This window comes from Myiozetetes cayanensis, unplaced genomic scaffold, assembly GCF_022539395.1.
Source record: "Myiozetetes cayanensis isolate MyiCay16 unplaced genomic scaffold, myiCay2020 scf23, whole genome shotgun sequence".
Classification (NCBI taxonomy): Eukaryota; Metazoa; Chordata; class Aves; order Passeriformes; family Tyrannidae; genus Myiozetetes; species Myiozetetes cayanensis.
Genome location: NW_026087445.1, coordinates 1,124,555 through 1,149,651, shown reverse-complemented (window position 1 = coordinate 1,149,651; position 25,097 = coordinate 1,124,555). Strand labels below are relative to the sequence as shown.

At 47.9% G+C, this 25,097-nt stretch overlaps 1 protein-coding gene across 1 annotated transcript in view; it reads right to left on the bottom strand.

The window, feature by feature from the left end:
- Positions 1-25,097, bottom strand: part of PNPLA7 (patatin like phospholipase domain containing 7) — a 127,538-nt gene that overhangs the window by 56,797 nt on the left and 45,644 nt on the right. Inside the window, exons 20-22 of the mRNA XM_050319757.1 lie at positions 18,910-19,023; positions 7,216-7,276; positions 4,537-4,686 (exon numbers count right to left, since the gene is read on the bottom strand). Coding sequence (XP_050175714.1) covers positions 4,537-4,686; positions 7,216-7,276; positions 18,910-19,023 — 325 coding nt within the window. The remainder of the gene's footprint in view (positions 1-4,536; positions 4,687-7,215; positions 7,277-18,909; positions 19,024-25,097) is intronic.

Below are 25,097 nucleotides of genomic sequence, written 5' to 3'. Positions count from 1 at the left end.
GCTCTCAGCTCCACCAGGATTCAGAGGAAGAAACATTCCTAATAAAAACAGACATCATGAACACTGGGCATTTAACTGGAACACAGTCACACTGCCTGGAGACAATATCTGAATTATCATAAATCACAGGAACACCAAATGTCAGGGAGACCAGCACAGATGGGCTGGAGAAAAAGCTGGGGGTGTTCCCACCCCTTGGTGCTCCCTGTTTGCAGAGCACAAGCACACCTGGCCAGGGTGTCCTGGGGCACAGAAAGCCCATGCTGGAGAGAGCAGGCTGCTCACCTGAGCTGTTCCCATTACAAATCAAACCACTTTAAAACAAAACCAAAAAAAAAGAAATTCGAAAAAAAAATGTAATTAAACCCACCCAATAGAATTAAGCAGCAAACCCACTTAGTCCTGCCTTGTTACAGGCAAAACTGGTTTTCTACAAGAGCTGGAGAAGACTCTGAATATTTTTCTCCAGGTCTTGTAGATAGTAAATATTCACTATCAGACTGAGATCTTCTATCTGTCAGTATTTTTATATCCCTTTAATAAGACAGAAGTGGCTAAAAATTACCAAAAAAAAAGAAAATCCCATCCAAAAATCCTGTTTGTTAAATAGATTAACCAGCAACCAGCTCTAACTCCAAGTGCTGCCAACAGCCTTCACATGCCAGTTCCAGGAAAAGGAAGAGGAAAACCATCCCCTAACTGTTCAGTCACAACCCAGCCTGCATTCCCACCAGCTCCCAGGGATGAGGGCCAGCCTGTATCCCAAGGGCAGGATCCTTCCCAGAGCTGCAGCAGCTGAAAGCTCAGGATGATTCCTGCCACCACCTCAGTGTTCCTGCCTCCATCCTCCTAATTCCTTCTTTCCTCTTGTCTCCAGCTCGGAGCAGGAGAATTCAAGGCACCACTGCAATGTTCAGCTAAGTTCATATTAACAGGAGGAGGAAGGAATTTTCTAAAATAACATATTAAGTTGCAAAAGAAAGCTAAAACCAGCTGCTTTCCCCCCCACATGCTAAGGCTGCCCTCCACTGCTCTGGAACATATTTGAAGCCCAGAGCAATGAAATTATATGGTAAATATGGATCAAATGTTAAGTCAAGTGTTAAATAGCAACATCTGATTAGAATTTACAATTAAAAAAACCCCAGTTGGTTAAAACCAAAAAATAAACCCAAATAAATAAATGCAAAATAGCAGCAAATCTACATAGTGAACCCCCTTATCTTCAAATCCAGTACAGTGAGACCTCCTCAGGACGAGATTTTTCAATTAAGCTTCTCAAGCACATCAAGTAACACCTCTCCCTTCCATAAATGCAGGGCAGGTCTAATCACAGTTCACACCCAACCCCACCTGCTAATTAGCCCAGCTGGAAGCTCAGGTAAGTGCTCAGGTGGCAGCAGCACGAAGCTCCACCACACCACATGGAATCATGGAATCCCAGACGCTTTGGGGTGGAAGGGACCTTAAAGCTCATCCAGTCCCAACCCCGTGCCATGGGCAGGGACACCTTCCACCAGCCCAGCTTGCTCCAAGTCCTGTCCAACCTGGCCTTGGGCACTTCCAGGGATGGGGCAGCCACAGCTGCTCTGGGTAACAATTCCCCCCCATGTCAAATGTGCAGGTGAAAACCAAGAGAACCTGAAAACAAATCAAAATCTCACTTCGTTCTTCAGTTCATTTTTTGATGCAAGAGATCAGGAGAAAACATTCTAAATCCCTCACAGCAAAGCACCATCTGCACACAGTCCTTCATCAGGTGCTGAGAAGGAACACCCAAACAATTTACACCCAGGAGAAAATGCAAATCTTAAAAAAAAAAGGAGAGAAAACAAGGAGAAAACAAGGAGAGGAAAAGAGAGAGAGGAAAAGAGAGAGGGGAAAAGAGAGAGGGGAAAAGAGAGAGGGGAAAAGAGGGGGGGAAAAGGGGGAAAGGGGGGAAAAGGGGGGGAAAAAGGGGGAAAAAGGGGGAAAAAGGGAAAGGGGGGAAAAAGGGGAGAAAAGGGGGGAAAAAGGGGGGAAAGGGGGGGAAAAGGCGGAAAAGGGGGGAAAAGGGGGAAAAAGGGGGGAAAAAAGGGGGAAAAAGGGGGAAAAAGGGGGGGAAAAGGGCAAGAAAGGAGGAAATGGGGGAAGGGGGAAAAGAGAGGGGGAAAGAGGGGGAAAGAGGGGGGAAAGAGGGGGAAAAGAGGGGAAAAGAGGGGGGAAAGAGGGGGGAAAAGAGGGGGAAAGAGGGAAAGAGGGGGAAAGAGGGGGAAAGAGGGGGAAGAGGGGAAAGAGGGGGAAAGAGGGGGAAAGAGGGGGAAAGAGGGGGAAAGAGGGGGAAAGAGGGGAAAAGAGGGGAAAAGGGGGAAAAGGGGGGAAAAGGGGGAAAAAAGGGGGAAAAAGGGGGAAAAGGGGGGAAAAGGGGAAAAAAAGGGGGAAAAAGGGGGAAAAAGGGGGAAAAGGGGGAAAAAAGGGGGGAAAAGGGGGAAAAGGGGGAAAAGGGGGAAAAGGGCAGAAAGGGAGGAAACGGGAAGGGGAAAGAGGGGGAAAAGAGGGGGAAAAGGGGAGGAAAAGGGGAGGAAAGGGAGGAAAAGGGAGGAAAAGGGGAGGAAAAGGGGGAGGAAAAGAGGGGGGAAAAGAGGGGGGAAAAGAGGGGGGAAAAGAGAAAAAAAATAATCTAAGCATATGAATAAGAGCAGAGAGCAGCAGCTGCAGAGCCCCCGCACACTGCCCAGAGCTGTCCCCTCTGACCCATGGGTGCGGCGATGGGGCCGGGGCTGTCAGTGGGGTGGGGACACACACACCCAGCTATGTTTTCCCACAACACTTCCCTCTTCCCACTGCACCGTCTGCTCTGCTTTGCCAGGAACTGCGGGTGCCAAGGGTGCCCAGCATCCCCAGAGCTGCCAGGGAGAAGGAAAGGACAGGAGGGTGAAGGAGGAAAGGCCCAGCAGCCCCACCAAACCCCCTCTGGCACAGCCCACGCGGGTGTTTTCACTCTGAATACCCACTCAGGTTTCTGTTTGTTTTATTTACAGGCTCCTCGTGCTGTCACACATCAAAACAAGCTGGCCACGATCCCTAAGGAGTCCCCGTTAGCAACACAGCTCCGGCAGAGAGCTGGGCTCTCCAGTGGAGACAACATTTTTCTGCCATGTCAGAAGAAGAGGAACCCTCTGCCAGAAGTTGCACACAAATTCAGATTTCAGAAGGTTAAAGAGTTCAAACACCAGCAGCTTCCTCCTGGGCCTGCTCACCCAGAAGGTTTTTAAGCAGAATAACAAGTGCCAGCTCCAGACACCACCAAGGCCAAAATGGAAATAACCAACAAGTGCAAGCGGTTGCATCTCAAGCATCACCTCACATGTACTTTTAAAAATCATAAGCCACGAGAGAGCAAACTAACAATTCATTAAAGGACTGTGGGAGATTCACTCAAGAGATCTGGGACAGTGTATGAGGATGAGAAGAGGGTGTTCAGGCAATGTCAAACCGTTATTAATAAGTGCAAACTGAATTCTGAATTAAATACATGGTTTTGTGAGCAACTGGAACTTGCACAAGCGGCTTCATCGATGGGTAAAGCAATTAATGACTCAACTGTGAGCTGAATACATGGATTTGTGAGCATGAGACAGACAAACAAGCTGGCAGCAAACGAGAATGATTTCAGACTAAACTTGGGACTTCCAGTGCCAATCTGGATCTCTTCCACAAACCTCTTCCATCAAGTCTTATGCTTACCACTCACTGTGTTACCTCCACAGGAGAAAACTGGGTAAGAAACCCTTTGCTGGGGGAACCTTTACAGCTGTGGGGGCCTGGAAGACTCTCACACTGAGCTGGAGAGAGAATGAGACTCTCAGGTGTACTGTGGGAAGTGCCCTGGGTTGGGAGGTGTGTCCTGGAGTCCCTGCAGCCTTGGGAGTGCTGAGGGCACAGCCAAGGAGTGGGGCCAGACAGGCTGGAGAGAATTTCTGAGTCATTAAGACCACAAAGTTTTCCACTGAGATTGAATGCACGTTAGGGATGGGAACAGAGAAGCAAGAAGTCATGAAACAGGCTGATCCTGAACACAGAACGCTTTGGGTTGGAAGGGACCTTACAGATCATCTAATCCAACACACCTGCCACAGGCAGAGACACCACTTACTACTCAGGATGCTCCATCCAACCTGGCCTTGGACACTTCCAGGGATGGAGCAGCCACAGCTTCCCTGGGCAACCTGTGCCAGGAACCCCCCACCCTCACAGCGAGGAATTCCTTCCCAATATCCCATCAAAACCTGCCCTCTGGCAGTGGGAAGCCATTCCCCCTAGTCCTGTCACGATCTGCCTGTATAAAAAGTCCTCCTCCCTCCTTTTTATAATCCCCCTTAAGGCACTGGGAAGCTGCAATGGGATCTCTCCAGAACTTCTAATCATTTTATGTACTGCCACCCCTCTAGAGCAGCAGGAACCCACCTGTGGCTCCTGACAGGCTGTACCTCTCTAAAAAGACAAGCAGGATTTCCCTCCCGTGTGATGGAGCAGGATGGGAACACAAACACTCACCCACAGCACTGAGGGCGTGTTTGAGCTCCAGGGTGAAGGCCGTCAGCGGCACCTCCTCGGACACCGGCATGATCGCCACCGTGGACAGGTTGCTGGCAGGATTCCCAGCATCCCACTTGCTGCTGGAGCTGTGTAATCCAAGAGGGTGACCTGTTGGGAAGGAGAGAGCACTTGCCATCAGTCAGCCCAGAGAGCCACAAGGCTGGCTGTGAAGAACAAAATGTCACCTTTGGGCAGGAAAGGAAGCGCCACCGAACTGCCCGAGCCCAGAGAAACGGGACATCCTCCCCAGGAGAGTTCCCACATATTTCATTGTAAGAGGAGAAAGATCAATTTCCATCATGTTTGGCTGCTGACATAACACTGCCTAACTCCTCCTCACAAATGTTAAGAATATCTGGATGCCAGGAACAGGGTAAATGCAATGTGCATTTACCTGACCTGGGAGGATAAAGATAAAAAACACAACTGAATCTCTTTGAACAGCCACATCTTTGCAACAGGCTCTGATTTAGGCCACAAGAAGAATTAGTTTAACTAACAGAAACCCCAAAATCTGTTGAAAGAATTAAAAGAATCCAAAAATCACCATTTATTTATTTTTATGGTATTCTTGAGAAAGGAAACAAATACCTGTTTCCACTGAAGTTCCTATAGAGGATGTGTATCTCCACCTGGTTTTATTTCTTTTACAGAGCTTTATACATATGGACTTGGGAGCATTAAACTGAAATATGGAAGCTCTGAAGTAGCTGCAGAATAACTGGGAAGTATCTCCAGTATAACTTGGTAGGATGAATAAGGACAGAGATCTGGGCAGAGTAAAGCAGTTTTTGGCAGAAGTGTGCAATGAGTGCTACAAAGATCAAGATCTTCCCAGATAGCTCAGAGCAGAAAAATGATGGAGATGTTCTACAAACTGGTTTTATTCTCACACTCTTTCTTTCCTCCTTAACTGAGCCTTCTCAGACACTCTCACTCTGCTGGTAATGCCTGTCAACTCAGCTCCAAGTACACAATAAATTCTGACATCCAAGCTGGGATTTCACGTCCTGCTTATCTCATTTCACCCACCAAAGGCCCAAGATGTACCATTAAGATGAATTCTTGAGCTGGGCCTATGGAAATACTTGATATACCCTGTGAAAAGCCATTCAAAGGCTCTCTGCCAGAGCGACAGTGCACTGCAGGACACACACAAAAAAAATCAGATAAACTTTTTTTTTCAAGTATATTCAGCAATGGAGTTATTCATTTCAAGCCTTCTCAAACAGCTCTGCACAGAACATCAAACAGCTTTTCCAGCTCTTTTTGGTGATCTTCAAGGAGATATTTGTAGGTTCAAACAAGCTACACATCACAGCTCAACCCCTTCATCTCCATCAGCCCTTCCCTCCTCAGATCTTCAGTGGTGAATCTCTGAACTCCTGGAACTGTCAATAATTTTCCTCCCCTATTTTTGCCCAATTTCCCAAACAGTGCAGACTCTGCCCAAGGCCACTGAGGTTTAAGCACAGTTATCAGCAGGCATTTGCACACAGCTGATTGTGCCCAGAGAGCTGACCATGTGAAGAAGGGGCAGAGTTTGAGATTCCCTCCTCAAAACTGCTCCGAAACAGGAGAGTCGGTGACTCCACTTTCAGCCTCCTTGGAATATTACAAAAAAACCAAACCAAAACAAAACCAAACAACAAAAGCAATAAAATAACAAAAGTCATTAAACCCCCACAGCCAAAGAAAACCCAAACAATCCCCAGCAGCAAAGAGAACCCCACAACGCCCTCAGCAGTCAACATGTGTCTCTTCTTTTAAAAGCTGCTGAAGCAAATTGGGAAAATTTCCTCCTACTCCCTTCAATCAGTAAATAGACTTGGAGTTGGTGCTGCCACAAACACAAAGCTTCAGAACCAACCCATGGCAGACCCTTTCCTCCCAGACAATTCATTAAAATAATGCAAATACAGGCATATTAAGTCAGTCTCTCTGCAGATGCCACTGAGCACAGCTCTCTGATTCCAGCCCACTAAAGCTGCTATTTCCAATGTTCCCTTTGCATTCCTATTGCAAGAAGTTCCAAGGAAATTTCACTGCACACAGGCAGCAGCACTTTTCTATCTCAACTGCAAATCACTCCTTTCCCACACTTAGTTAACCACAATCTGCCAAAAAAAAAATGTGTACACATAATAAAATCCCCATCCACTGGTGCCAAAAGCTATTATGGATCACAGGATGGTTTGGGTTGGAAGGGACCTTAAAGATCACCCAGTTCCACCTCCTGCCATGGGCAGGGACACCTTCCACCAGCCCAGGGTGCTCCAACCTGGCCTTGGACACTCCCAGGGATGGGGCAGCCACAGCTTCTCTGGGCACCCTGTGCCAGGGCCTCCCCACCCTCCCAGGGAAGGATTTCTCCCCAATTTCCCACCTAACCCTGCCCTCTGGCAGTGAGAAGCCATTCCCCCTTGTCCTGTCCCTCCATCCCTTGTCCCCAGTCCCTCTCCAGCTCTCCTGGAGCCCATTTAGGCTCTGGAAGGGGCTCTGAGTTCCCCCTGGAGCCTTCTCTTCTCCAGGCCAAAATTTAATGACAAATTCTCTTTCCAAGTATGTGCTGTTTCCAGATTTAGGAATGTAAGTCTGGCTCCAAGGAAGCCCAAGTAGTCCAGGAATGACTCTTACCTCCCTGCTGCAAACTGCCAAGGATCTTCTCTCCCAGCAAGTGAATAAGTCGAGTCACAACCTGGCGATGGGAGAGAGAGAAAACAAAACCAAACAAACATTCAGGCAGGATGTACTGGAACAGAGCATCCAACACCCCCAGACTTCCAAACTTCAAGATGCTCTCTGGAGCTGAACCTCCCAGAGACAAGGGTTCAGAGCCAAAACTTCTTTCCTGGCTGGAACAGCCAGGGACTGATCATTTGTCTTGATTTCTTTTACCCTATTTTACTTTAATTTGGAAAAAGAAGAAAACAAAACAACCCCACAAAAGGCAACGTTTAAAGGAAGAAAATCTGATTATTTGGGGGAACATGTCCAATTGCATTTCAGGTTCTCCTCATTTCTCTCTGCAGGGCACCTGCACCTCTCAGTCCCTCTCACTGCTCAGTGGTTGTTGTGCCCCTACACCTTTTGCAGGAGCTAAAAATTCCAAAAGGTTCAAGCCCGTGCTCCAACAGACCCCCCACCAGGTTCCATCTGATCCCAAGTGAATGGTTCACAGTAAACAATTTAAAACATCTTGATAAAAAGCCACAAACACACTCCCTAAACATCTGCAGAATCAGAACAAACTGCCTAAGAAATTGTTTTCCTCCTCAAATTATGTTTGCCTGGTACCTTCGAAGGGACAGATGTTTTCCCAGCTGTTTTTCCAACAGGACTTACATCAATAAAAACCAATATTCCAATAGCCAAGTGTATCTCCCAACTGTCAAGCCTCTCTCCAAGCTGAACAATCAATAATTCCTGACAAGTGGGGTAGCAGAAGAGTAATCATTGCAATAGCAAGAACTGACAGGCTTGGAAATGCAACATTTATTCTGAAAGTTCCACACAGATGTTCCACCAAATGAGGAAGGGAGTTATTTAAATGTATTAAGAATTAATAGTTATTAGATACTCTCCCCCAGACAAATAATTCAAGGTCAGTATAACTCAGGAGGACATAAAAAAAAACCCAAAACAACTATCAGAACAAAATTTCCCCAAATTCTTAACAAGAGAAACAAGCACATGGAACCTGGGATCCTGGACACCGACTGACACACTGTTCCCACAGGAACAGGCACTTCAGGAGGCATCTTGCAGAGAGATGGGTCAGCATGTCCATCAGAATCATTTATATGACCTGCTTTAAAAAATAGAATCTGAGGCAATAAAGTGCCCTGACCTGTGAAACTCTGGAGATGAAGCACCAATATATTTTAAGTGTCTCTTCACTAAGGAAGAAGAGCAAACAGGAGCCTTACAGCAGAGGGTGAACACGGAGTAAGAGCTAAACAAGGTTATTTTGGGAATTTCAGAGGATGTTTAGGATGAAGGGACCTTTAAAGCCCATCTTGTCCAACCCCTTCACAATGAGCAGAGACATCTCCACCTGGATCAGGTTGCTCAGAGCCCCGTCCAACCTGGCCTTGAATGTGTTCAAGGATGGGGCATCCACAGCTTCTCTGGGCAACCTGTGCCCGTTCTGTCCCATAACTGCAAGCTCCTGGAGGTGCCACATCAACAATCCCTTCGGTGACCCAATTTAAAGTTCTTTAAGGCCCCTCTGACTTGCCCCAGCAGCAGACACACAGTGTCCACACCAGCTGCACCAAGAGCTCAACGCGCTGCCACCACCGAGTGACGTCGGAGTGATGGTGGCTCCTGATGGCAGAGGAGCTCTCAGCCTCCTTCTTCCTCATCCTGGACTCTCAGACAGGATCTGAAGCACTTCCATCTCTCCAAAATGTAACAGCAGCTGACAATCACCCAACCACAGCACTCGTTAGCACTGTGACATCTGTGGTTCTGGGATTCACCAAACGGAGCTACGGAAAACTGCCCCAGCTGTGGGGAGCAGGGAGGGAAAGAGGGAATCCTTCATGAAATGAGACTGATTGTCCTGCCCAAGGGACATGACCTGCCCCAAACACACTCCCTGCACCCAGCTCACGTGCATTCACCTGCACAGCAGGACCTTCCCTCAGCAGTTTCGGGAGGTGCTGTGAACATTTTACACTTCAGCGTCAGAATTTTAATTACTTACTAAAACCATCCCCTGTATTTATAACTTTTTCAGCTTTACAGGCAGCTAAGGAGAGCTCCAGCTAAGTTACAAAATATGTCCAAGGTTAATGATGGAACTAAGAATAGAACCTATTGGTCTCATTTTCCAGTTGGCTGCTCCTATTACCGGGAAATATTATTTGTCTTGTTTGCTGGAGCAAACCTTACAGCCTTGGGATGTATAGATAGGGAAAATTATTTCCCTGGTGACTTTGTACAACAAGAAAGCTGCAAACCATAATGGGATGAGTCACTGTCGCAGTCATGGCAACGTCGCAGGAACATCAGTTTGGGATCGGAGCTAAGAACTGGCCTGCAATTTCCATGGGGTTTTATACCACAGACACCAGACATCCTGTCACAAAAAACCAGTGTTTTCCTTTCAAAGAGGCTTGTCCATCCACCTGAGGGACAAGTCAGTGTAAATCACATCCCCTCATTGACAAGAGACCCCACCTTCCAGGACTGGCCCCCAGCCCTCCCCGTGCAGGGCTGCCAAATCCAGGGCAGCTGGGGAGAGCTGCAAACCCACGGGGAAAAATCATACTTCAGGCTCCCAAGCACCTTTATTCTCCCCCCCTCCACACAGCAGAAGGGCAGGAGAAGGAGCAGCACAGCTGGATGATGACGACAAGGAAGCCAAGGGACCTGGGATTGTGTGGAGGGGGCTGGGTTAGCTTGGCCAGGGAGGAGGAGGAGGAGGAAGCAGGCAGGGATCAGCCCGTGGGTTAGGAGAGAAGGATTGAAGGGGAAGAGTTATTCCAAGTGTGCCTGGAGGAGACAGAGGCAGGAGAAGGGCAGGTAGCAGGATGAGGCCAGTGCAGATACCTGGGCTGTGATTCAGCCCAGCCACTTCTCCCCACCCTGCCTGTTCAGCTGCATTTCACAGAATAATCAAGGTGGGGCAGTCTCTTCTCCCAGGTAAAAAGGGGCAGGACAAGAGCAAACAGCTTCAAGGTGCACCAAGGGAGGTTCAGGTTGGATATTAGGAAACATTTCTTCCCTGAAAGAAGGCACTGGCACAGGCTGCCCAGGGCAGTGGTGGAGCCACCATCCCTGGAAGTGTTCAAAAATCATGTGGATGTGGCCCCTGAGGACATGGGTTAGTGGTGAACGTGCTGGTGCTGGGTTGGTGGTTGGACTCGATCCTGGAGGGCTCTTCCAGCCTTAACAGTGCAATGATCCTATGGGAGCTCTGGGAATTGGCAGTGAGGGTTTGGGCAGAGGGGGAAGGCAGGAGTTCTGGTGGCATAATTATCCCATTTCCACGGTGTCACCGTCACCCAGGGCTGCACAGCCTTCCCAGTCGGAAGCGTCTGCTGCGCTCATCCCTGCGGCACATCCTGGATTTTACAGTCTCTTCTAGCACCAACCACCAGCCCTGCAAACACACCTCCTGTTGGCACAGGATCAGGTGGTTTAAATTTAAGGTTTGAGGAGAAATCTGCACTGCAAGAAGGCAGAGAGATGGAGCCCAGACTTAGGGAAGAACACCGGGAGGTTTCTAAATTAGGAAAGGATCATTAATTGCCTGCAAAGTGAATGCAAGTTTTGGACCCCTCATGCTATGGATAGAGCTGAGAGTGGTTTAGTTTGGGAGAAAGTTGAATTAGTCCTTCCTTGTGATTAGGAGGTGCCCCAGCAGTGAGAGCATCAGTTAATCAGAGTTAATCACTGCGACCGATAACGAGCAGTGGAGCCATCAATCAGGCACTTCTGCTGTCAGGCCAGGTGTGCACAGAGCCCTAAAACTGAGGTTCACCTGTCCTTGGGGCCAGGAACTCACCTTCCCACCCACTGCTCCGGGCTCAAGCTGGGAAGGGACTCAGGAAGGTCACAGGGCTTTGCCAGCACCTAAATATTCCCTGTAGGGGCTCTTGGGGCGAGTCAGGACTCTGGAGCCTGGGTTGGGAAGATGCCTGAGTGAACTGTCAAAAATACCCCCAAAGCAGACAAAATCCCACTCTCCTGAGCTTATGCAAAAGAATTTTCAGGCCAGAAGGAAGAAACCTGACCTTACAGGTCTAAAATATCTCCATCTCAAAAGCTTCTTGGGGCTCCAGCACAGCAGTTCTGTGCCCCAAAAGCCCCCAAACCCCTCCTGCTCTCCTGGACACCCCTGCAACTGCAGATGCATCCCCCTGGCCCAGAGCAGGATGTTGAGACACACATTTTGCAAGGGCAAGAAACCATTCCTCCTCCTCCTGCCACCTGCTCCCCTTTCCAGATTAACTCCCAGAACACTTTTGTGCAGGGCACAACAGGACAAAGCGTTTTTCTGCTTCTCAAATGGTGTTGGAGAGCACTTTCCTCATCACGATTTCACCTTTCTGACCCGGCTTACCACTCTCCACCTCATCTACCCAGAAACATGTTGTTTTCCTGGCTGCTTCTCAATCAGCTCCATCCCAGTAAGACCCACTCAGGCTCTCTCACCCCCCCAAAGCCCCCCCAGCTCCCTCCTATTGAAGGTGACAGTCTGTTCCTGCAGCTGCCACAGAGCAGGCTCTGGGAAACCATTAATTTCCCCTCTGCTTAACTAATGTTAAATTACTGAACAGACCTGCAGCCTCTGCACTCATGGCAGGGAAGGACTAAACACCACATCCCAAGGGACTGTGTGGGGTTACTTTAGGGAGGATTAATTCCAGCTGCAAAACAAACTCACTCAGCTACAAGGCCAGGCAGGATTTCAGCTCCACATCACCCGCTGATGGTGCCAGCACAGAGCTGATTGCTCCATCCCCCTCGGGTCTGGGGCTTCCACAGCCACTGTAATTCCCACACCAAGAGGTTCCAGCCACTCTGCAGTGCTGTATTTCCTATCATCCACTTCAATATTTCAAACTATTACCCAGCCCTGCTAATCTTCCAAGGCTGGGTTCTGGTTAAAGCCTTTGTTCCTATTCCACTGTGAAACTCAAGAGTTGTTTTATAACGAGCCCTTTTGAAAAGTGATTTTCATGAGAATTCAGTTGTAAAATACTTTCCTATGGATAATTACTTTGTTCTGTGAATAGTAAGGACTGCCTGACAAATTGACCATCTGCTGATGGATAACAACTGTTCCAAACAAAGCTTGTTCCCATCTTAGATAACTTTGGATTTGGAGAAATTTAGTACCTGAAGGGAGCCTATAAGAAAGATGGAGAGGGACCTGGGACAAGGGATGGAGGGACAGGACAAGGGCAATGGCTTCAAACTGCCAGAGGACAGGGTTAGATGGGATACTGGGAAAGAATCCTTCCCTCTGAGGGTGGGCAGGCCCTGGCACAGGTTGCCCAGAGGAGCTGTGGCTGCCCCTGGATCCCTGGAAGTGTCCAAGGCCAGGTTGGAGCACCCTGGGCTAGTGGAAGGTGTCCCTGCCCATGGCAGGGGGTGGAAGGAGATGAGCTTTAAAGTTCCCTCCAACTCAACACATTCTGGGATTCCACAATTGTAGATCAGAGAAAAACTTCACAAAATCGACACCAATATCCCAAACTCACAGCAACAAATCCTAACTGATGTAAAGGACTGTGCAGTACAAATCCCTTTCAGTTACAACAGAAGAAACATATATAACAACACAACACACAAAAGAACTAAATCAAAACCTAAAAGATACATTCCTCACCTCATCACCCTGCAGGAGGGTTCAGCTTTTTGATTTTAAATCAAAGCTGCTGTGCACGGAAGCAAAGGGCCAGGCCCCAGGAAGGACAGTCCCATCCCTGTCAGCCTCATCTTCCTGCAGGTTCCTGGGCCAGGAGAGCAGCCTTGGCTGAAGGAAGCGAGGAACAAACCTGACGTGGTAGTGTCAGTCCTGCACAACCAGCAGGTACAGCCCTACAAACCTGAACGTGCTTCTGCTCCCTGGTCCCTCCACCCAGCACCCCCAGGCTCTCCCAGCAAACGAGGTGCCCTGCAGGTGAGTTGTGGACTCTCTCCAGTGATACTGAAGTCTAAAAATAAGATACTTTCTAGTTAAGCTTCTAAAACTTCAGTCACCCAGGAGGGCTCCCTTAGATTAGAATTACAGGACACTGTATCATAGAACCTCCTAAATTGGAGGGACCCACAAGGACCATCCAGTCCAGCTCCTGGCCCTGCACAGACACCCCAACAATCCCACCCTGTCCCTCAGAGCGTTGTCCAAACCCTCCTGGAGCTCTGGCAGCCTTGGGGCTGTGCCCACTGCCCTGGGGAGCCTGTTCAGTGCCAACCACCCTCTGGGGGAAGAACCTTTCCCTGAGATCCACCCTGAGCCTGCCCTGACACAGCTCCAGCCGTTCCCTGGGGGCTGTCCCTGCTCACAAGAGAGAAGAAATTAAACATGTTAAATAACAATTTACTGGTGCCTTCACAGCAGGGTGTTCCAGACCTTCACACCCAGATGGGATCAAGTTAAAGGACACATAAAAGAGCTTTGTGCCACCCAGAGACCCACTGTGAGTGAGCTGGCATGGAAAACAGGGCTGCCCAGGGTTTGCTGTTCTACAAAGGAAAAGCAGTTGAGGTAGAATAGTGCCATCAGCCATTTTACCCACACAGATCCACAGAGCAGCAGGTTCATTTCTGGGGAAGTGCTTTCCAGGAGCAGAGATTATTCTCCACCAGCTTTCTTAAGGGCTTTTATTAAGGGACAAGGGAGGAGGAGAAGTGAATTAGATCCTCAGCTTGAATAAAACCAGGTTGTTATTGAAACCCCAGATCAGATAAACCCTGGCTTGTCCTGGAATCAGGAGCTTAGCAAGGGGTCTCCAGCAGAAACTTCCTGGGGTTTGATCAGCGCCGTGACAAAGCAAATCCTAAATGCTCCCTCCCAGCAATGCCTGGCACCTCTACAAACGCTGCTAAAGCACACAGGGGAACTGCAGCTTTATCCTGAGGCTCTTTGAGCTTCTAAGGCTTGGGATCAATCGAGCCTGGAAGAAAAACGTCACTGAGGCATCGCTGCTCTGATTAAGGACTCCCTCCTGCCTGCCTACCCTGGCTGACCACGGTGCTTCCATGAACACCTTCCTTCCCTCCTGTTCACCTCCACTTCTCCTGCAGTCAAGGAACACTTCTTTTAATGGCCCACGAGAACAACTGCAGAAGAATCCAGAAGCACAGCCCCTCCTGACCTGTTCCACTGGGCCACATCGAGCTCAAGTGATGACGCACACACGATATTCCCGCTGCCTGAGGGGAGCGTTTCGAAAAGAGGGCACATTGCTGAGCTCACTTTCTAAGGCAGAGAACCCTGGGGAAGGCTCCAGCCACTTCAGAAGGGCTCTGGTTAAAATACACCTATAAAGACAGCAGAACTCCAGCTGGAGACGGATGATGGGCTCTGAATATATTTAAACCCCAGGGGCAAACTTAGAGAATTAAAAGAAAGATGCAGGAAAAAAAAAAAAAAAAAACCCTCTTGCTATTTTTCAGCATGCCAAGGTTGTCTCACAGTTCAGCCCCCACAGCTCCCAAGCAATTTCTCAGCACAATTTCCATCAGCTCCAGCAGGTTCTAAATTTCAAGTTAGAATTCTAAAAACTCCCTCTCGGCTCGGGAGAGGCGAAGCTAATCTAGGAAATGCGATCCCAGCTCTGCAGCGACGTTAGAACATCTCTGTGATCTGTTCACAGGCTCTGAGCTCTCGCTGCTGCCTCGACGCTGCTTTGCAGTGCCAGGAATCGTGAGCTGCTTCCCTGTCCTACTTTCCAGAACCGAAGGCAGGGATGAAAATAGAAAGAATCAATTTCCTTTCGCTCCTGCAAGGCTGGAAAGCTTCGAGCGGCACCGGGAGCGACGCGGAGGCTGTCGGAGAGCAAATGCTGGGGCTGGCAGAGTGCCCTGAGGGCTGTGCTGGAGAGCTCTGGGCTCCAGGGCTGAGAAAACGAAGGAGAAGTTTGGCACCACGGGCCACTCCCATTGGGAATGTCCAGGATGCCACGTCCGGAGCGAATCAAGGTGGAGACGCTTCCCTGAGAAGCCAAACGATGGAGATTTGACTTGTGCAGACTGAGCAGGATCTGGAAGTCAACATCTGTCATTTCTGGGCACACACTCTGGAATTTTGGCTGTTATTTGTACCTGAGATCAGACTCCCCATCCTCGCCCATCTGCTTCAGCCCTCGGAATAACCTGGGCTCCAGGGGGTCCCATGGAAGGTCCCAGCAGAGCAGAATTCTGTCTCTCCCAGGACCAAAGCAGCTGGTCAGGAGGGGAGACAAAACAGAGGACAAGCACATGGAGCTTCCCCAAGGTTCAGCCCTGCCATTTTTCCAGATTGTCCATCGCAGCTCAAGGAACTGGAATCACTGCCTGGACTAACAGAGCATGACTTCCCTCATTTCACACTGTTGTTATTGGCCAGCACCACCCACGTCCTACAGTTTTCTTACCCATCAGGTAATATTTTCTTACAATGCATTCCAGGGTTGGAACCCTTTCTGGATCACCTACAAACACAGCATGGCTGGGGAAAAGGCTGCAGGATGATGTGCATCCACCAAATCCTAGAATTAAAAGGGTTCTTCACCTTGACAAAAAACAGGGTAACTGAAACGGGAACTCAAGCCCAGGAACTGCCCAGTTCTTGGCTGTTCATTTACACACCATTCAGGCTCTGTAGGATCTGCCAAGAGGATCACAAAAAAGCCCAGTTATCCCTGGTGTGGCATTCCTCTAAGAGGGACTCAGAGGACAACACCAATATTTGACCATTATCCACCAGGTGAGACTCATAACTGACCCTCCCCAGGCACTGGAGGAGCAGGGGTTTCATAGAGGCAGACTGGCTTTTTTTCTCCCTAAAAGATGGTTTCCTCCTCTGCAGAGGACCAGGAAGGAAATCCTCCACCACAGTGCTGAATCACCAGCCAGCTCCTGCTACCCAGTCAGTTATTTCAGAACTATTCCACCTGCTATCCCTTCATTACTTTATTACTTCTGGTTGAATGGGGAAAACAACATCATAAACCTGTGTATAAATCCCTCCACCAGAATAACAGCTGTGAAAACAGGACAGAGAGAATTCATTTGGCCCATCCTTCTGCTCTGCACTAAGCATCACTTCAATGATCATTTTAAGAGAGGTTATAAAAACAAGTAACCATCTTTTAGTCTTTCTAGGGAGCAGAATCAGCTTTTTCTCACCACCCAACTGCTGCCCTTTCAGTTCAGTCCCAGCTGCTCCGTTCCAGTATCATGAGCTGCTTCTGCCCTTTCTAGCAGGAGACAACTTTCCACATCTGAAAATAGCTACCACATCTTCCCCTAACCTTTCACAGGCTTTTTTTGTCTTTCTAGGGCAGTATTTCCACCCAGCACTCAGCTGCCTTTTTGTCCTCCAAGACCCCTCCTTTGCTCTGCCTTCAAAGGTGCTGCCACAGGCTGGAGCTTTTCCAGCATCAGGGAGAATGTCAGGGTTTCTTCCCTCCAAAAAGCCTTTCATTAGCACAGGTTATTTTTTTGCACCTGCCTGACACTGTGCTGGCATGGGCAGCTTTTGATTCTCCAGTGCCTGGGTTCTTTTTTTCTCAGGAGCAGCCACCCAGCCCCTGTCCCCTGGGTGCAATTCAGGAGTTTCCAGCTCAAACACTTCTCTCCAGTAAAACCCTTTAAAAGTTGACTCTGTATGTTCTGCTGACCTCCAAACTTTCTAACCTGTTGTGGAATGAGATGAGCTTTAAGGTCCCTTCCACCCCAAACCAAGGCACAAGGACTCTGAAATCTTATAAAAACATTGTATTTCAAGTTCTTAAGTCAGTCTGAAGGCATTAACTGCACAAATCACCTACATACAGTCTATCTTATGCTCCTCTTTCTATTTCTAGTGCTGGTTCTAAAATAACCCCATAGGAAAAAAAAAAAAATCTAAGTTCTCACATTTTTTGTACCAGTTTAACATCTACTTAGAATTTGGAGACCTCAAACAGCAGCACGAATGTGTTTCTCTAACAACCTTTTTTGCAGCACATTTCCTTAAAATATCTATTTTAGCATTTGTTTCATTGCAACTAATTAGCCACCCTATATGCAAGTCTAGAGAAAAACTAATTCCATCCTGAAAAAGGTCAGGAATTCGAGGCTGTGTTCTTTAGACACGGGGAGACATTTGAATTCTCTTACAAATAAATGTTTTGATTTGTACTATAAATGTAACACTCAAGCTCAACTTGAACTGCAAAGCAAAGAGATTCACAGCTCCACAGAGATCCACTCTTGAGGGGAAAACAACTCTGCCAGCTGGCAGAATGGGAAGGGGGAAGAGAGAGAGAAGAGAGACACCGAAATAAATTCCTGCCCCAGATAAAAAGGCAGAATTAGAACCCAACCTTTGTGCAGAGCAGCCTTCAAGGCACTGCTCAGTGTTTGGGCCAGGTTGGACAGGGCTTGGAGCAACCTGGGCTAGTGGAAGGTGTCCCTGCAGGGGTGGAATACGATGAGGTTTAATGTCCCTTCCAACCAAACCAGTTCCCAGTTCACCAGCTGGGCAGGAAATCTCTGACATTAAACAGAGAGGAATGGACTGAGGGGACTGTTCAGGTGAACTCCAGGGACCAGAACTGCCTTAACAACCCCCAAGAGAAGCTCAGGAACACTGAAGCAAAAATGATTCTTGCAGGGAAACCAGGAAAATTATTTTTCATTGACATAACTCCTGAACACCTGATGCAACTCAAAATGGTGAAATTATCCTGGCAATAACACAGACAAAACCCCACGCTTTTGGTAACCTGAAAATGCATGAATGCAGGCTTTATATTATACAGTTAAAAATAATTTTAAAAGTTATTATAGGTCCTAGAAAAGCAAAAGAATGCAAGTATTTTAATTAGGTTTGTTATTTTTGTAGGGTGGTGGGGGGTTTTTTTATGAAATCTAGTAAAATACTCTATGTCTTAAAGACAGTAGGAAGAAAAATCCGAAATAATTTGAAGTAACAGCATTAAAGAATTGCCTCTAAGGCCAGTGCAATGATTTAGTGCTTAGTTTAATGTCCCTGATGCACTTAAGGACCAAAGAATTAAATTTCAAGTCCGTCAGTCTCCAGATTTGCAGGGGAGAGGTATAATGTCAAATGAATTAAAGGAGATGGATGAGCTGATGGATTCAAAGGGAGCAATCACAGTCTTTAGGACACAGACAGCTCTGGCAGCTGCAGAATGAGGACTGACAGCCTAAAAATGGCAGGAAGAGGGAAACCAACCCCCAAATATCAAAGCTCTGGGAATAAAGGTACGCAGAAACAAGTGCTGACCTGGAGCCCCAGAGGAGAGGATGAACGAGCAACAATAATTTAAAGCGATTGCAGAAGTCAAACTTCCATTTCCTCTCAGCAGCACTGAGTGATTTCCATTCTGCTAAACGTGCACATCCTGCATTTAAGCAGAAGTTCTTCCAGAGAGCCAAGCCAGCCCTGCAATAAAAGCTGCTCCAGTTGATCAGGAGACAGAGCAGGAAAAGCTGGTGGGAGTCTGGGCTGGCTCCGCTCCGGCAGCCGAGGAGAACGCAGCGTTTGCTCAGCACGCATCAGTCAGGCAGCAAACCCAGAGGACTCGGTGCTAAGGGGGAGTTTGAGCCTCTCAGACATCTCTGAGACAGACAGAATAACGCTTTTAATTCTCTTACCTGGGGGAATTTGCGTTTGATGGATATCAGGGCTCCCTCCGGCAGCTTGGCCAGCTCAGAATCCCGGACGGCGTGCACCGTGGTGGCTCTGGGCTGGTGGGTCAGGGCCTCCACCTGCAAGGGCACAGCCAAAGCATTACCAACAGCACTAACAACTCACAGCAGGCTGCAGAAATCAAATGGCAGCGTGAGGAGACCGAACCATGCCCAGGAACCGTTCGCTCTGCTCGCACACAGAGCCCCGTTCGCCCCACAGGGGTCTCAGGGAGGCACCACGACCTGCCCCGGGCAAATTCACCCCAAAGCTCCCAGGAGAGCCCTCTGCCATGGGACAGCTGCAGGTTCTCCACAGATCCAGAACCCCCAGCCCCAGAGGGATGTTGTTACAAGGGAAAGTTTGGTGTGAGCTCTGGCAGCGTCTCCAGAGGGAGCGGATGAGCTGCTTTAACACCTGCCAGAACAGCCACCAGAGGCACAGAGTGAGCTCAGCACCACAGCAAGGCTGAGAGCTCCTCACCCACCAGTGGGGATGGTGATGAAGCCATCCAAGAGCCAGGAACAGCCCGCTTCTCTGCTGCTCACTCTTGCCTCAGCACCACCCTGATGAAATACCTCCATTTTCCCCCTGGAAGCTGAATTCCAACAACCTTGAAATAATCAACACTTCCTAAAAATTAAACAGAGGGGTGAGACCAGACTGGACAGGGCTCAGAGCAACCTGGGCCAGTGGAAGGTGTCCCTGCCATGAGTTGGAATGAGGTGAGATTTAAGGTTCCTTCCAACCCAAACCAGTCTGGCATTCTAGGGGCAAATCAGCACATTTTGGCCAGAAGTGAGTGTTGCTTTTCCATTAGTTTTTATTTTCTTACACATACATGTGCACCTGGGATGTGTCAACAGGGATCCCAGAATGGTTCAGGCTGGAAGGAACCACTGGAGACCATCCAGTCCCAGCTCCCTGCTCAAGCTCCTGGAGCAGTCACAGACTGTGTCCAGACAGGTTTTGTGCATCTCCAGTGCTACCTGCCCACTGCCCACCTATCTCCCCTAGAAACATTTATTTTATAGAGAGCAGAAGTTTGAATAAGATGGTGACACAATGAGAATTAATAACAGAATGCTCTCCTTTATGGGGAAAACTTGGGTTCAAAAAGCAAAATTCAGCTGCTCCTCAAATCCCCCTCCCAGAGCCCCAGACCTGCCACTGCCTCCTGTGTTGGTTGGAAATGCAGAAATCCAATTCCCTGGGGAAATATCTTCCCATGGCTCATGAGTTTTCCTGCCAGGAGAGATGGAGTCACTGGGAGCTCAGGCCTGAGCTACAACATTTAATTGCTTAGGAACAGCCTGGTGCTCTGTTTGGGGAGCTGTGGCAGCAGGCAATGTTTATTGGGCTTAAAATCCATAGATCAGCCATTTCAAAAAATAAATGGTTGTCACTGTAGTAGCTGTAATTACTAAGGTTAAAACACAAACAGAAAAATCCCTCCCCAACTACAATTCACAGGCACTTCGAATCCAAGTCAACATGACTTTGCATTTTTAATTTTCCAGTACAAAAAAGACAAATAATTTATCAGCTTAAAGCTGTTTAAAGGTTGTTTAGGGGTTGGGGGGGGTTGGTGGTTTTATTTCTTTGATTGATTTGGTTGGTTTTGGTTTGGGTTTTTTTTTCAGAATTTCCTCCCAAGCTTATGTTGGCAGCAAATTGCTACACAAGCAATTAATTCCTTACAGAACTAAGGGCTCAGCCATACAAAATGAACACTGTGTATAATAACATAACAATAAAATAATATAATAATGTAATAGTAATATAATAATGTAATCAGACCTTGTGCAAGGGCTGAGCTGGGCAGGTGCCCAGGTTTTCTCTGCTGTTCCCAGCACAAACCCAGTTTCAAACACACAACTCTGTGACCCCACTTCCACCCCAAGTGCCTTTCTGGAAGGCTCAAAATGGACAATCCAGCCAACCAGAACATCTAGAGCTCAAAAGCTTGCCATTAGTCCAGAAAGCTGAGATGAACCTGCCAATATGAAGTTGAATTTCTCCACTACCAACTGCTCTGCATGGAAAACTGCACATTTAAAGCACCTCGTTTTTTGCAAGCCCCAGCCTTTGTTTTCTGGCTCAGGTGCCAGGGATGTTTTGTTATGTCATCACATTTTAAACTAATTATATAGAAGAGGGGGAAAAAAAAAATCATCTTTGTACAGACATTTATGGAGAAACAAACCCCCTTCAGGTTCCCCAAAGGGTTGTAGAAGATCTTCTGTTTCATCTCTCTCCCCTATTACCAGCTTTTTACCGCAGTTTTTTGGCTCTGTAATTTACCTTCCTGCTCCTGAAAGCAGGTTAAGAGTTTCAGCTGTGAAAATAAAACCTTTCCTCCCAGCCAGGCACCACCTGAGCGAGTTTAATTTGTACCAGGCAAGAAAAACACTCAAAGTGCCCGACGTCCTTCGCCACAATTTCTGTGATAGATGAGTGCATAAAATTAACTGTGCTCCAAGGGGCTCCCAGGCCCTTCAGAAAAGATGAAATTTGTAAATTTGGAGAAGAGGGAATCAAAGTTTAACCTTAAGCACAGCCCTGGGGGAAGGGTTTTTATCCTCCAAACTGTAACTTTGTCTTTTCGACAGAGCAGAGGCCACACAGAGACCTTTTCCAAACCTCCTTCCCACAGAGCCACTCCAAGCTCCAAAGGAAGTGGCATTTGCAGCACCACCCATGCTCTGGACCCCTGCAATTGCTGGGAATTTGCTGGATGCCATTCCCAAGTAATTACAGAAAGTGGATCTTGTACTATTCTTATACAGAGGTACTATGTGAGTCTTTGATATTTTTATTTAAATACACCCCAATATTCCAGCATGGAAAATATCTGGGTCCCAGGCACTTGTAAGAAATTCAGACTGTGCTTTCCTCTTTATTGTTATCATCTCAGCTCCCAATCTCTGAATTTATTAATTATCCCAATTATCTATTTAATAATTATCCCAGAGAGTTTGTGGCTCCCTGGAAGTGTCCAGGGCCAAGTTGGATGGGGCTTGGAGCAACCTGGGCTGGTGGAAGGTGTCCCTGCCCATGGCAGGGGGGTATTTGGGATGAGCTTTAAGGTCCCTTCCAACCCAAACCATTCCAGGATTCCATGCTCAATAAAATACTTCCTCTTCCCTGGAAATCCAAGGGCTCTCATGTGCCATTTGGACCATCTGTAGGATTATTCTCAACCTTCACTGCATTCTGCCCTCTTCACACCCTGTGGTTTAGAGCCTTCTTTGCACTGGTTTTACATTTCCTGCACATGGGAATCTGCCAAATCCAATTGGTCTTTGACTGTTCTCACCTTTTTTGGAGATCAAAACCATTTTAACATTGACTCACAGTTCTCCCTCTGAAAATGATACTTTTCTACCTTGTATTTATTCTTAATATCCCATTTGAGGTGTCAACTATTCAGAGTCTTTTATTCTTGCTTAGGGAAAAAAAAGAAGTTTCATGCAACATGACTATTTAAAATCATTTCAGTCTTAAAGCCACATTCAAATCCTTGGGCTCCTCTGCCCAGTGAGCAAGTTTTCTTGTTTTTCCAGCTTTGTAAATAGTACAACACTCAGAGATCTGGCTTGAACTTTAATAGGAATAAAATCCACTTGTGATCAGAAGCTCAACCCCCATAAAATTATTTCCCGGATCATAAAAAGAGCAATTTAACATTCTGATCACCCACCACAGCTGCAGCAAACACCACAAAACCACCTCCACAACAACAGTAATAAACAAATGTCTGAAGAAACAGCACCATTATCTTCCAGATCTTATCTAACCTGACTAGGGAGAGCATTTATTTATATATTTGGTTTCATAATCACCTCTTTTGAGCTCTCTTTTGAGCTCCTTCCCAGACTACCATTAACAACACTCCTCCCTGCCAGCCCGAACGCAGCCACAGCGTTTGCTCCGTGCAAAGAGGAGCAGTGACTCTCTCCCACTTCTTCTCAAACTCAAGCCAACAGGATCACTTTTGCTCCAGGCAGTTGTACTTCTCTGTTCTTCTCATTTAACCTCCGTTCCCCCTCCTCAGGTACAAGCCTTCAACTCGTTCCACCTCACTGCCCATTTCGGGGCTTCCCTTCCCGCTGTTCCTCCTCCCTCCCTCACCCAGTGCTGAGTGCTGGGCCCACCACCCCTCCTGCTCCCCCTGCCCTGCCTGTTCTCCCTCTGCCACCTTGTTACCCACTGCTGTTTGAGTTATAAAACTCAGCAGGTCTCCATCACAGTGCTGTTTCCACTGGAAATCCATCCCCCTGCCACCCTGCTGGGCTCTGTTTCAGCAGCCCGACACAAACGCTCCGTGTTCCATTCCCTGCTCCGTCATCTCCAAGGCTGAGCCTTTGGCCCCACAGTCACAGAGGCAGCAAGACCCTCTCTCTGCCTCCATCCCACCCTCAGGAATCTGTCATCCATCACTGCCCTGGCTTCCATTCCCTCCAATTCGAGGGAATTGCACAGAAGCAATGTCCCAAATGTTGGAATAGTTTGAATCAGGGAGCACAGAACAATTTCCCCCAGAAAACCTCTACAAACAGACCTCTGCTGTTTGCACTGTTTCAATTAATTCTGACAGGCTGGGTTTTGAGCAACCTGGGCTAGTGGAAGGTGTCCTTGCCCATGGCAGGGGGTGGAACTGGATGAGCTTTAAGGTCCCTTCCCACCCAAACCAGTCTGGGATTCCATGATTCTCACACCTTCTCTTAGATCAGTATTAAACAGTGACAAAACCAGGTTTGCTGCCTCCATCCTGTACAAGGCACATGATTCACAATCCTGGCTTACGAGTTCTTCCCAAAGAAAAAGTGTTACTGTAAATCCTCTAAAGGGAGGGGGAAAAGCAATTTATATTCTCATGACCTCCTTTGACTTCATTTCCAACACTCATTCCTGACAGTTCTTACAGCTTTCCAAGTTACAGTTGGAAAGTAAAAACCGGCAAGTGGCACATTCTGCGAGTTGGTCTAATTACTCAAAACTCCTTTCTGAGCTACATTCAACAAACACTTTGAATATTTGCCTTTGTGTGCACAGCCTCAGTGAAACACAGCCCCTTCTCCTGCTCAGCCTCCAGCACCTCTGAGACCTCATGGAGGGCTCAGACCAGATCTGCTGGCACAAAAACCTCGCTTCTTGGTGCAAATTCAGCCTCCCTTTAACAAACTGATGGGTAACTCCTTTACCAGTAAAATGCAAATACTCTCCAAATAGTTTCCTGTGCAGATTATCCCTCTCCAAGAGAGTTTTCAGTCCTGTCCAGCGCACAGGAAGACACGTCTGGTCTGAATGAGCAGCACAAGTCAAGAGGGCCACGTTTGCAGTCACAGCTCTGTTCTCCCTGACCTCAGCCAGGGGCACATTTACACCCAGGGCTCTTCCTGTGCATCCCCATCCATTCTGCAGTACACTGCCTTCAGCCTCTCTTCATTGTGGCTTCTATTCCAACCAAGGATCTGTCATCCTCTCACACATCATGTTTCCTCCTCTCATATCAATTTTTCCTTGCTGCCAGCTCACAAAAAGCAGCAATTGTTCCTCACCAAGGTAACTCTCATTCTGGCCCTTGTGCTGACACCAGTGAAAGCATCAGTGACAAGATGACTCTGGAAGCAGGTAGAACCCCAAGGATTGTTAAATTATTTAAAATTATTTAGCTTAAACTCTTAACTTTCCAAATCCTCCTTCATGACAGCCACAGTCACTGGTTGGTAATTAGCCTGACACTTGTATTTTCTTCTCTTCAGCACAAGCTCAGCTTCCAGCAGATGCTTCCAGCATCTATGGAGGGGGCATGGACTGTCCTGTGCAGGGGCAGCACTGGGGGCAGACCCTCCCCAGCACGACTGGGTGTCACTGGGGGTGCACAGACACCCACCCACCTCTGAAAAGACAGTGGGCTCAGAGCTCCACCTGCCAAAAGTGCCTCCTCACTCCCTCCTCACACAACGTCCACCCTGGAAGGACCAGCACAGAGGGACACCCAGGGGTGACAGCATGTGCAGGTGCACCAGTGGAGGGATGGGGAGAAGAAACATCAACACTGACATCTGCTGATGGTTCAGGAGGCTCAAGAGAAGGGGCAGGTGACACATCAGCTGCACAGGTGACACACCTGTACCTCAAGGGCCAA